A 14,017-nucleotide genomic window follows, 5' to 3' on the forward strand; every position below is an offset into this window, starting at 1 on the left:
GACATATTGCAGTACTTTGACAAACATTAAATAAATAAAGAATGTTTTTGGCACCATACAATAAGGTACAATGTGACAGTTTTACAATTGTTCCATGTTCTCCATGTATAGGTGAATATTTGGTGGATTTATTACCTTAACAAAACAGTATGTAACCTTCCCATCTTGATTTGATGTAATTTATGACCAATATAAATGACAATATTTACATAACAAATGCCACCTTGGCTCTCCTACCTGATTGTTTCCCCCAGTACAGCATCTGCTGATAAATGAAGACACGTAAAAACGTGACAAAACAACATCTATAAACCCAATCATAGTTTTTCACATCATTCCGATTATGATATTATGATAGACAAGATATTGACCTGTAGGCCTGTTTTTAGCTGATGGTTCAAGAATCTGTCTTTATCAACAAACACATAACAAGTTTATTGACATGAAAAAACTTACTGTGTTCAACTAAAACAAGGCATCGTACAGACACTGTAGAATGTCATGTCATTCAGTGCCATCTTGTTGCATTGCAAGATTTATTATTGACAGAAGACTTTATAATTACAATCATCAGTGTTTGTTATCAAGATGCTCGACTAGTCTGCCGAATAGATTAATTAGAATGGTTCTGCTGAATTCCCAGTTCTAGTCCTTACCTTGCTGGAACCAATGATTAGCCTTTGCCACCAGTATAGAGCCAGGCAAGTTTGTACACCAATTTCCTCTTCTTTTTTTATGTATTTCAACTAGATATTTCCCTAGCATTTTCAATTAAGTAATGTTTGAGTGATTACTAATTTCACTTCTAATTAATTTCTGTAACTAAAGGATGTTACCTGCTATTAACTTGGAAGAGTCTATTATACTTCTAGCAGTAAACTTGATGACAAATAAGGCTGCTCACAGTCTGCCAGTCATAAGCATATAAATAATTCATATAAAGTGAGTATAGTTACCTGGTCTCATGGCTACATGGGTGGCTGTGTTGAAATGTGCTGGCAGGGGTTGGTGAGCAGGAGGGGGCTGGCAGAAAGGGACAAATCCTCTATTTGGTGACTGATCTCTGCCTGATGAATGATGTGATGTCAAATATGCTGAAGAAGATAAAACCAGGAAATATTACAAACCAAACAACAAATATAACACTTCAAGGTTCATGAAAACATGTAAGGTATACTGATGGTGTACAGTATACTCCCTTTTGAAGTTAAACCATTTTGTGGACAACTTAATATTGCTACAAGATCTTTCAAAATCAATTTTGTTATCAAATTTGTTGACATGTCACATAATTATTAAAGTTATATACCATTACAGTTACTTCAAATACCAAATATTTTAGCAAATGCTATCAAGAAATAAAATTTATTCATTTTTCACATGTTTTACAGGAACATTTTTGTATCATGAAACCTCTCTTCTATTCATTCAATTAAGCGATAATTACAGTGATGTAGCTATAGTGAGGCATACCAACACATATATCAATTTCAACATTCTATGTGTTCAAATACATTCATGGTATATCTTTAATGCAGTTAATTCTGCCTGAATTATTCCAGAATGAAGGAAATCATTCCTAGCAAAACATTCTTTTTCTGGGACAGCATGCCCCAGTACTGCCCTAGACGTGTATTTTTCAGGTATGCAGGTTACAGCACTGAACAACATTACTTGTTTAAGAAGTTAGTCTTAATTAAAATCTGAAGCTATATTCAGCCATTAATGCCTTTCATATGATCATCAAAAAGTGCCAAATGCACGTTTCAAGTACAAAAAAAAATCTGCCCAATTTTTTAATGATTCAACATTTCTGTGGTTTACATACCATGGAATATTGTAAAAACAAAGAGCAATAACTCTGTTGAATATCAAGGAATCTCATTACACTAAAGTTATCTACATTTATGTAAGATTTAACTACGAAAAGTTTCCCCAAGTATGACTCAAATCAAACAGATGGAAAATACAGATACTTTTGTGAGCTGATAAAGCATATAACATAACATTCCATGCTATCTTAAATGAAAATCTAATAACCTGTAAAATTCTGTTTGTTTTGTTAAAGCTATACATATCAACAGCCAAGTACTTGACCTAAATTTCTTACTTCATAACTTAATTACAGAGATAAAAATAGTTTATCAATAAATGATAAATAATGAGTTAAATTAGGACATATTAATAAAATCACATCAATTAATAAGATTGGAGAAAAAAATACGATGAAAAGTATGAGCTAAACATATAAATAAACATTTTTTCAAGGGGAATAAGTCTTCAATTAATAAATACATTTCAAGGGGGATAACTCCCCAGATAATAAAGTACCTTGTAATCGTAGTTTGTCTTCTGGTGTAGACTCCAAGTCACTGGACACACCACTGTCACTGTCTGCAGGGCTTGGAGGTAATACTGCTGAAACAGCCAATAATATATATCACACAAAATTCTAAACCTCATCAAAATATATACTTTCTATTCTCTTCCATATCCCCCCATCTTAATTAAGATTATATCACAGGCATGGCAAATGTACAGAACGCCTGTAGATTATATATATACACAATGTTCCATAAATTATGTTTGAATTGTATGTATTTTGTCTGTCAATATTAATATTATATGTCTAAGTAGGATTTTTTTTTTGAGAACATGCCACTGGCCTGTTACTATAAAACCACAATGACCAATGACTAACTGGTGTTCATGATTTGGACCTTTCTATTGGTCAAACAGTCTTTAAAACATTGGTAACAGTTGGTTCTATCTAACAAACTTTTTTTGTGTGCAGTAATTTTTCATTCCATTATGTACTACTTAAAAAGTTTTTCCTCTTAATTCATCAGGCAAAAAACTAACATTATTTCCTTAACATTTTTTGATTTTTAAATTCTCTGTGCCATTAACCATGTCCTAGTTTTCTTACAAGTAACCTATTCTAGGTAAATTGCATTATCGTCTAAATCTTGTCTGGAAGTTAAAAATGGAAACATTGACTCTATTTTGGCATGTTTTAAAACAGCTGTATTGCTGATAAGCCATTTATTTTACACGCACCAGCAGAGAATTATTCTATATCACCAAATGTTTTATGATAGGAAAATTATCTTCTGGCAAGCTATTTCACTTCCTGAATCTAATATTTCCGCTGAAAAATCAGCAGTTAACCGAAAGTACTTAAAATCTAACAAGTGGTACATGACTCATGCATGGGAAGTAGGTGATTTCAAAGAATGAAGATACACTGAATATTTCTTATAAGCGTATATAAATTATGTACTTCAATAAGTGTTTATTTGTGGAAAACACCTACAAACTTTGTATTAAGTCATTAAGTCATATACACAAGTTTTATCTCCTCATGTTATTACCTCTATTTTAACATGTTCTTTTTTACCTTACAAACATAAAATCATTAACAATATATAATATTTTATATTTTTCAAATAATAACCTTAAGAGTATAACCTAAGGTACTTTACATATATTATAGTGTAATTAAATTTTTTACTACCACTTAAAGCTATTTTATGAGATAAAATATACAACAGTGAGAAATTCAAGAACAATACACACTTTTAAAAGCAATAGTAAAATGCATAAATTTGTAATAAAAGGGAACAGGTCTTATAAGAATATCAAAACTGGATTAAATGTTGATATGCAATCCTGAGCATAAATTAAAGTGAAGGTCAATAATGAAGTACTTGTGTTCCTAAAAAGGATCAAGCAAATGTACCATTTTTTTTTACCTTTCCACCAAAAATTACTATTTTTCCCAAATAATGACAAAATTTTAAATTTGCTTGTTGTTATAACAAATTTCCTCTAACCTCATTGCACTACTATAGTTATACCAGACACATTCCCAAGAGGGGTAAAGAGGGGCTTGTTTAGATCCCGGTTTACTTCATTTTACATCATTTTTTTTTTTTTTTGTAGGGTTTTATATCACACCAACACAGTTGAGGTCATAATGGCAACTTTTCAGCTTTAATAGTGGAGGAAGACCTTAGGTGCCCTTCTGTGCATTATTTAAGTCAAGAACGGGCACCCGAGTAGAACTATCAGTGCTCTGAAAGCTAGCTGGTTAGCAGCATTTTAATATCAAATTGCTAAAATAATATATCAATGATATTTTTACATACATGTAAACACTCAACATGAAGTGTTGATTATTTTTTTGAAACTTAAGCAATATATTAAGTTACATTTATGTACAAGGCCGAAAAAGTGCATGTCAGTTATCAGATAAAGAGATCAGTATTTGCGTCATATTAATTTCCTGGTATTTATAGGTTTAACTTACTTCTTTATCTTGCTCAAAATCAGGATATATAACCTAAATTATCATAAACTACCCTATCATTGTATAATACCTGTTCAAACATAGCCTATTTTAGCATTGTCTACTGTTTGTAAAGTCTTACAGGAAATTTAATGCAAACCTTTTGTTACACTATTTCAAAAGAGTTTTAAAACTTTACGGAAACATAATAGCTAACCAAAAGATTTGAATAGTTCCTATTTCCTCATTTATACATTTTTCGTCACAGGTCGATGACCGAAAAATATTTCAGTCGGTATTTATTGAACAAAGGTGTTTACAAAACACAGTAAATTTAAACACGTACACAAGGACATGACACTGCATAGCAAATAGTGCGATTATTGAATTCATTTTTTTTTTTTAAACAACTAAAACTTTGCTGTTTATGTGCCTGCAGTTCCCACGAGACTCATTTCCTTAATAAAAACTTCACTAAATTTAAAACTTTAGAAGGAATTAATCTAACCATTTTTCCTTAAACTAAATCTCAGTCAGATTCAAACAAGGTCTATCATATTAATGGCTAACAAAGTGTTTATACTAAGCCTGCTGGTGGCAACTGATTATACCCAGGCTACCAGTGCAGACCAGGAGTAGACCAAGCTCAGCAGGCACATCTGTGCTGCCTGATCATGTGCTGTACTGTTCACCATCAATATAAATATTTAAAATATTCCAAGAAATGATGAATGGTGTGATCACTATGAATGACGGACAAGTCCATTTAAGATATTTAGCGTGGTAATGATTATAATTATATGCAAGGAGTTTCAGTTATGTTTGTCATTTTAATAAATCGTCTTATTTTACCATTTGTTTGTTGGTGAAGTATTCCCTGTAGAAATGTTTTACTTTCAGAACTTGTGCTTGGTGATTCCATACACAACAGAGCCTCCGCTGCTAACTGACGCCCATTCTTCTGTTGTTGTTCACATGTCTCCACTGTAAATACACAACACATATATGTTACAGTATATTTTATATGTTACAGTGTATACTAGTACTTTATATGTTCCTATAAAATCTGTTCTGATTACCAACAGTGTAATGACATTCAGTTGTATTGTTTTTTAATTTTAAAGATGTTAATCAATGTCATACTGAATCATTAACCTTTATTAATGTATCAGTTTATAGGAAGGTGAGCTCATTAATTGCTACACCCTGAAATTCTACAGAAAAACTATATAATCAGTCCACCAATAAGAAACTTCTTTCTACCATATAAGCAAATAAGGCTAATAAATGTTTTACATGTTTATATCAAAATCCTGTATAATGATCATTCTAGGCTTCTAACAATGTTGCCTTACATAAATTATATGCTCAATTAATTGATAATCACTTGCAAGGGAGACAGACATAGATTTTGTCCTCTTTATTCGCCAAGACTTTCTTGCACTAGGATATTTATATTGTTGTAACTTTTACAGATATAATCTATTTCAGTACATGTCTGTTCAGTGTGTAAGATCAATGGATTATAGAACATCTTCCGGTATGCTCCAATCTATATGACAGCCTTTAATGTTCTCCTATACAAAAGGAATTAGCAGTTCTTGTTTCCACTAACAAACTTTATTTCTTATGATGTAATTATAGCATGTGATGAGAATCGATCACACAGATCAGGCTGATGTAAAACTTACTTCACAAGGAATCTTACCATACTATTACACACATTTTGTTTTATGTAAAATCATGTCCATGTGGTGGACATGTGGAGGTCTAACATCAAAGTAATTGCCAACCTACTGTATGCCAAGCTTTTTTCTTTAAAATGGTAGTAAATTTGACTTGTAATTCTGTTTAACTGCCTTTTTTTGTTGAAAACTAGTGTAAGATTACATTTTCCTACAACATTTATTGACAATAACTAAGGAACAAAATCTATTGTATCTTAATTACCAATATCCGTAGGAAAGAAAGAAACAACAATATTACTCAGCTTATGAAATTGCATACGGAAAAAAACTGTTGTCTATTTGTGGATAAAAAGCTTTAATTTCTAAAGGAGTCCTTCCTCTTCTTTTGCTTCAAGATCATCTTAAACTGTACGGAAATTAAATACAAGATTAGTTTCAAGATGCACTTCCTTATATTTAATGGTACACTTAAACAAAGCTGCTTTTCCTTATAACTTTTTTTCCTTATCTTGTCTCTAGATACATTACCATGTGTTACATAATTACATAACAACATTCTCACAGAAGAATAACAGAAAAGAATTTATTTGATTTAAAATTATTTAAAAAGATATCATCATACAATTTATAATGCATTTATCACTCACTGTTTTATAATATAATATACCTGTACATATTTTTCTGTATCTATGTACATATCACGAATCACATTGCACAAACACAATCATCCTAAATCTAGCCTACATTAAGCCTAAATCTAGCCTAAGAATTGACCTAAATCTAGCCTACAAATCTAAAACCTACATTAAGCCTAAATCTAGCCTAAGAATTGACCTAAATCTAGCCTACAATCATCCTAAATCTAGACGTATATCGACTCAATATAAGTCCCAGCTAAAGATACTTTTGTAATAACCATATTTAATGAACTATAAACAAAGAAAATCATACAAAATTTTAGAAATATATTGGAGTGTTTCTATAAAGCAATTTGTTCATCATAATAATATACCTGTAGCAACTACAGGGAATCATTATACAATAAGATGTATAATGAAAAACAAAACCTTTCCTCTATTGCTCAAGTTGCCATCATAAAAAGACATAAAAACTAATTATGAGAACATAGAAAAGTGAGAATTTTTCCTAGGGAGGTTTATATCATTGTAAATTCACCAATCATCTTCTTTTCTTAATATATGTTACAGATTGTAGAGATGTTGACTGGGGGGAGTCACTTAAACATAATATATACCCTATCACAACAGTTCCTTCAAACAACCTTCTACTAATCTTTCTGACAAGTTTCATGCTAGCAAAAATATCTTTTCAAAAATTTCACAAACGAAAAACATAATTTAATATCGTAACAAAATTACGATTTCTGTGTGTGGCAAGAAAGTCATTTCTGTATTTAATTGATATGCCTTACAAGAAAATACCTACCTTGAGTAACATCCTGTTTCACATGCACGACCCATAATGCTTTTGAGCTTCAAGTTTAATACAATTTTTTTTACACATAACTGACATGACCTAATATCAACATACAAGGTCATACTTTATAATAACAGTACCATTTTAGTAGAAATCTGAAATTTGTTCTTCTTTAGAATATCTTTGGTAACATTTTTTGTTGAATAATAATTTACCTATGGCTTATCAGTATATATCAAATTGCTATGCTCATCCAAAATATTTCTTTTATGATATTCTAAGATGTTGAATATTTTTTATGATATTCTAAGATGTTGCACAGTTTAAATAAATTTTATGAAGCAAATTTTCAACCTGATTATATGTCTGTATGAAAACTATGAAAAGTCTCTAAGTCTATTGTGGTTAAAATGATCACCCTGTCAATACACTATAACATCAGCAATTCTTACGTTTATTACACAGTATGTCAGTAAATGTCGGAAATAATTTTTTAATGGAAGTTGAGTTATCACGTCACAATCCTGCTTTCTGTATAATTTGACAAGTAAAAATATCTGTGAGTTTTAATTATATCATTAGCTGACATTTGGGAGGTAGGAAATGCTAAACAACATGGTAAAATAGCAGGTATAAAATATATACATATCACCTTAATACAACATTGTTTACATTAATTGTTTTGTTTTGCACTCCTATTTAACTCCTAAAGTCTTTGCAGATCAACCAAATTTTTTGTCTGTCAAACAGATAATTCAGTCAAAATTTTGGTGAACATTTAAAAATTACTAAAAGCTGTTTCCAATACTTGGATTCATTCGGACATGATTTGCAAAATAATTATATGTTACATCATGATAACAAACAGGATTTTACATAACTATGTAACAGGCTTTAATCTAAATTTTACAATGAGATTGACATACAATTTCAACTAATCTAACGCATTGATGTGTTACATTGCATGATAAAAACAAAACAACTGTCTTTGTTCACTTGAGAATTTTAAACATTTCATGTTTCAATTTGTGTAAATTCACATTGTTGTTTTTTTATTTTCCATTTTTATTGTTGTTCTTTTCTGTTACAAATATTTTTCTTTTTTTAGATGCAACTTTGTAGGGAAATGTCTTTGATGATTTACGACTACAAAAAAAGATGTATAAATAAAACTGCAATAAGTGCTCAAAGGTAAGACTGCATTATTATATCAATACTGACATGCATTACTTCAACAGTAATTAATGTTACACAATGACTCGTGAAATCAAACAAGGCCATTCTCATTCCAGGCTGATAAATTCAGCTTTCAGTCAACATCAGAATTATGAACATTTTATTACTCTTGCCACATCATGAAAAAATTATCACCATGTCATAAAAAACAACAATAAATAATTTACTCGAAAAATTTACTTGAAAACTGTTTGGACAAATAATTGGCATAAAAAGTTCTCAACATTTCTTCATGATTTTATTTTATATCAATTAAGTACATCAAATACTATAATTAGCAAAAGAATCATGAATTAAATAATAATGTACTAACATGTAACCAGTAACTGGTAGTTGTAACAATGTGTTTCTAGATTATAGTTACTGGCATCAGTTTATTTATAGATCTCCTAATTGAAACAGTAAACACATCTAAAAATAACCAGACAAAAATTCAAAACTTATTATTGTGAGACAATATTTTTTGAGAACAGATAAAAAAAAGGAGATTTGCATCCATTAGCTTAATTAAAATATGATGCACAATAATGTAAAGTTATATAACTGATACGTTCTTTTTACTAATGAATCAGTTAGAAACAATCATTCTGTGAATAGTTTTCCATTACTTCAACAGCGATGCATCTTTTTCCTTTTTGCAACGAGATACATTTTTTCATGCATTTACGCTGCAATTTTGTATAGCAGCTATCTTACAATAATCAAAATATTTTCTGCACCAATCAAATTGCCTTAATGAGGATCTGGTTTACATTGTGCACAGTAAGAAATTACTTCGGGAATAGATATTCTACTAATTGCAGCAATATTGTCAACAGTTTTTTTTTCTCCCAACAAATACAACAAAGTTTTTGCATACTGGTACATTAGTCTGTATAAGCTATAATGCTGTTATAATATTTACGATAGTGTTCATTTCAAAGCTAAAAAAATCTGCTATAGTACTTGTTCTACTCGCTTTAAAGTTAATTTATTTCCATTTCAGGAATTCTCCACAAATGTTTGATTTTTAGATTTTCCAAGTGAATGAATTTCAAAAATGTGTGAAAATGGCCCTTCAAAATAAATATCAATTCCATTGGAATAAATTAAAACCAGAACTTTTAAAATGGCATCAAAACAGCCAATTTTTTTTAATGTTTTTTAAATATGGATTGGCAAAAATCCTGCATGATGCCTGTGACCCTGTAACCTTGTACATGTACTACCAACTCCAACAAGACTAAGCAGTAACTTCTGATGTCCTAACATCCTATCTGGAACATTTTTAAACATGTCATATTTAGATGCAGGTTAACACCATCAAAATATCCTACATTATAATAATAATGTGTGCCATGACCTCTAAATATCTAATTACATAGAGACAGGCAGATAGCATTTCCTCAAAATATCTCATATAATTATGACAATGAGGATGCAGTCAAAATATCACATATAATTAGAATATTGAAGTTGCCCTCAGAATATCACTTATAATATTGAAGTTGCCCTCAGAATATCACATATAATATTGAAGTTGCCCTCAGAATATCACATAAAATATTGAAGTTGCCCTCAGAATATCACATGTAATATTGAAGTTGCCCTCAGAATATCACATATAATATTGAATTTGCCCTCAGAATATCACATATAATATTGAAATTGCCCTCAGAATATCACATGTAATATTAAAGTTGCCCTCAGAATATCACATAATATTGGAGTTGCCCTCAGAATATCACAAGTTATATTGAAGTTGCCCTCAGAATATCACTTATAATATTGAAGTTGCCCTCAGAATATCACATAAAATATTGAAGTTGCCCTCAGAATATCACAATTAATATTGAAGTTGCCCTCAGAATATCACATGTAATATTGAAGTTGCCCTCATAATATCACATATAATATTGAAGGTGCCCTCAGAATATCACATATAATTAAGACAGAGATTTGACATGGCCCTAAAATATCTTATAAAATTAAAAGGATGCCCACAAAATATTTCATAATTATGACAGAGAGATTCCCTAAAATAGCTCAGAGTTGGAGCAGCCACAAAATATCTTATATAATCGAAAGATGGTATGCCCTCAAAATATCTTATACTGATTAATATTAAAACTATAGAGAGATTCCCTCAAATTATCTCATTTATGACTTAGAAATGACTTAAGAATCTCAAAAATATCTCTCTTAGAGATGACTTAGTCTACAAAATGTCTCAAAATTTATGCCTCTAGATATCATTAATAAAGATGCAGAAATGCCAGACTTCTATACCAATAACCATCTAGTTTATTAAGAATACTGTATTATAAATTATAATTCTAAAAGTATTGAATCTTCTTTTATTCCATACAAAAAACATGGTAATATGTTCCTAAAGTTTTGCCATTTATGACATATTTCTAGCCATTTATGACATATTGCCATCCTTTATAAAATGTTAATCTTTCAAAGGCTTTGATTTGAAATATAAGACAGTAATAATTAAAGACAACTTGTTTTTTGACCTTATGTGTTTAATGAAAAGCATCAAATTTGCCTGACAGGACTAGCTAAATATTTCATCAAAAAGAACAAAGTCAAATATTGCCTGATGTCATGAGGTAGATCAATTTATCTTTTCATTACTTATATCATAACATGACTTTTCTATCTTCAAGTAGAAAGTTAAATCTCAAAATATGTTTTTTCTCCGTTATTTATCATAAAAGAGACATTTGAAGGAGCTTGTGTCTGGCATGTTCAGATCTCAGGACAAGTATTATCTAAAGATGTAAAAGCTCCACACAGGCATGTGTTAGTGCAATAACCTATATAGAAGAATTGGGACACGCATGCCAAATATAGAAGTTATTCTCCAGCAGTAAAATGGTCTGCACTTGTCTCACACCAGACAGTCTATTGATTATTGCTGATGACTGACGTATTTTCCACTTCCTACTTCCGCAAATTTCAGTCAATAATGCCTCCTAAAGCTATATTTATTGAAGGGAAAAGGATTAAAGCTCTCGAGTTCAAAGAATATTATTTTCCAGTAAATTATCACTTGTAAATACTTTCACTGAACTTACTGACATTTTTAAGATCATTTACTTTCATCAAAATTTCTTAATTCAGAATCATCATCATCAGCATATAATTTTAAGAAATTTTAAGCCAGGTTAATGTTCCCTATTAAAATCCAAAAGGTTAGGAAATTTTTGTGGTGCAATCATTAATTGATAAGTTTATTGTATGAAAAATCTTTTTTTTTCAATCATATTTATAATACACAGCTTCATATTTCTAGTATTATACTTCTGAAAGAATCTAATAGAAACTAGTGTGTATCAGTTCAAAATTTCTCGACATTAGTCAATTATAATTCAGTTGGAACGGTTTTACAGGTTTCTTAAACAGGAGAATGACAACAAAAAGAAGACCATTAGAATCTGCAATTTGCCTAACCTGGCATAATGGATGATCATCAAGAAGTAATATGGCAATACATATACATACTTTATACATAATAATAAATCATAATAAATTTAATTCAAATGCAAAAAGGATTCTATAAAAAGAGGAAGTTTTTATTTGGAGTCAATGACAGAATTTCAGCAGAACTACAATAAGAAAGTAAAGTAGATTAAGAGATTATAAAGGTCAAAGATCAAAGAATAATCTCAAGTCAATAATTAAGTTCCTATTATAGCAGAGAACATGGTCATTACACCCAAGTTCACTTGAAATGTATTTTTATAAATCATTTAATCTTAAAAGTGTCACATAAATATTTTATCTTCAAATAATAGACAAAAGTATAATAAAGACAAATCATAAGTTTTTTGTTTTATTTTTGTCTGTTTGACGTCAATAAAAAAAATCTGTGTTAATGCATGGAACGTTCTTTCAGGCTTTTTACATTAAAAAAGTCATGTTTAAAATCGCCCACATTTAGATATTTTTATGCACTCGGACAAATTACGCACTCCGTAAACGCTGATTTACTTCACTTTTATTCAACACAAATCATTTATGAACCTAGCTTGAGACAACTCAATCATATATTGTTTGAAATTGTCATTAACCTATCAAGGAATTCCTTCATTAAAATCGCTCTAACTACCGCAAGTCTTAAAGAGCATGCCGCCGAACAAATGTCACGGCCATCCGAAAACAAAAGATGCTTTTATAAAACACCACTTCAACATTATCTTTCCTAATTATACATGCTATTCGCATGCAACAACATAATTCTGTCATTGAATTGCAAATTAAATCATCATTTTAATTGAGAAATCAAATTTAACTGTTTTATGATATGACATTAAATACTTGACTGCTTGGCCTGAAGGCAAATTCAAGATTTTCACTTTCGTAAACAAGACATAAACCTGACAGATATGATTACTTGCCCTTCCACCGCCTGCGGCAAAATTTACTGCGATATTTACCATATGCGACAATTAATACATGAGATTCATTTAAAAAAAAACATTTCCTAAAATTAATCTTGACGTCGAAATCCTGGTTGTGGTTATTATTATTACTACTTTTTGTATCAATTCATTTCAAAATTCAAATGAGGATTGTTTACAACTTCTAAGAACAGACAGGAAAACAATACAAAGGTGTTTAATAAAGGTTGAAACAAAAACAAAAATACAATGAAATACGTAATCATTTGAATGTTTACAGTCAGTTGTAAATTATAAACTGTTTGAAATGCACTTGTTAAAATGATTTGTTGACGAGTGTTTCAGTCAAATGCTCGGCACATATATAAAATCTGTGTTGCAGGTCTTTCTATACCAGTACAAACTGGTATCATGTTGAGGCACAATATATATAACCCACTCATCATTGGTAAACTGTGCCTCAACAAGGTCCCTGGTCTATTAATTAACTGGTAAATTTTAAAACTTACGAAGAAGATAACTTACTAAGAAGGCATAATAGTTCAATACTCTAAATAAACTATATACGGTAAAAAACAACAACATTTGGAGGAATTAGACGCTCCTTACTTCATTATAATGTACATGCTGGCCTTTAATATCATTTTCTCATATAAACCCATTTTTAATCATCTTAATAAATATTTCAGCTTAAATAAAAAAGCATCTAAAAACTGTCAGTAGTTCACAAACATATTCCATTTGTTTGTGACATACATACAGCCAATTGAGACTTTAATCTTCTACAAACATGACTATTTTTAGATGAAGAAGAAAACATTGAAATATTTTAAAGTAATGATCAGACATGCTCAAATGACCAAGATTTCTATACACTCATTTATCATGTAGGAAATTTATATTTGCACAGTCATTTCCACAAAGCCACAAGAGCATGGAAAAATAGTTAAATATAATCAATACAGAATACATTT

General features: G+C 30.2%; 1 protein-coding gene across 6 annotated transcripts in view; it reads right to left on the reverse strand.

Annotated features, from left to right (window-relative positions):
- Positions 1 to 14,017, reverse strand: part of LOC132715373 (ETS-related transcription factor Elf-3-like) — an 89,375-nt gene that overhangs the window by 18,108 nt on the left and 57,250 nt on the right. For 5 of the 6 annotated variants that reach the window (XM_060698369.1, XM_060698367.1, XM_060698366.1 and 2 more), the window contains 3 exons: positions 5,144 to 5,275; positions 2,332 to 2,418; positions 957 to 1,094 (listed from right to left, as the gene is read on the reverse strand). In XM_060698369.1, coding sequence (XP_060554352.1) covers positions 957 to 1,094; positions 2,332 to 2,418; positions 5,144 to 5,275 — 357 coding nt within the window. The remainder of the gene's footprint in view (positions 1 to 956; positions 1,095 to 2,331; positions 2,419 to 5,143; positions 5,276 to 14,017) is intronic. The other variant, XM_060698364.1, reaches the window with a different exon arrangement.

Source organism: Ruditapes philippinarum, unplaced genomic scaffold, assembly GCF_026571515.1.
Source record: "Ruditapes philippinarum isolate M1 unplaced genomic scaffold, ASM2657151v2 ctg548_1_1_1_1, whole genome shotgun sequence".
In the NCBI taxonomy this organism is placed as follows: domain Eukaryota; kingdom Metazoa; phylum Mollusca; class Bivalvia; order Venerida; family Veneridae; genus Ruditapes; species Ruditapes philippinarum.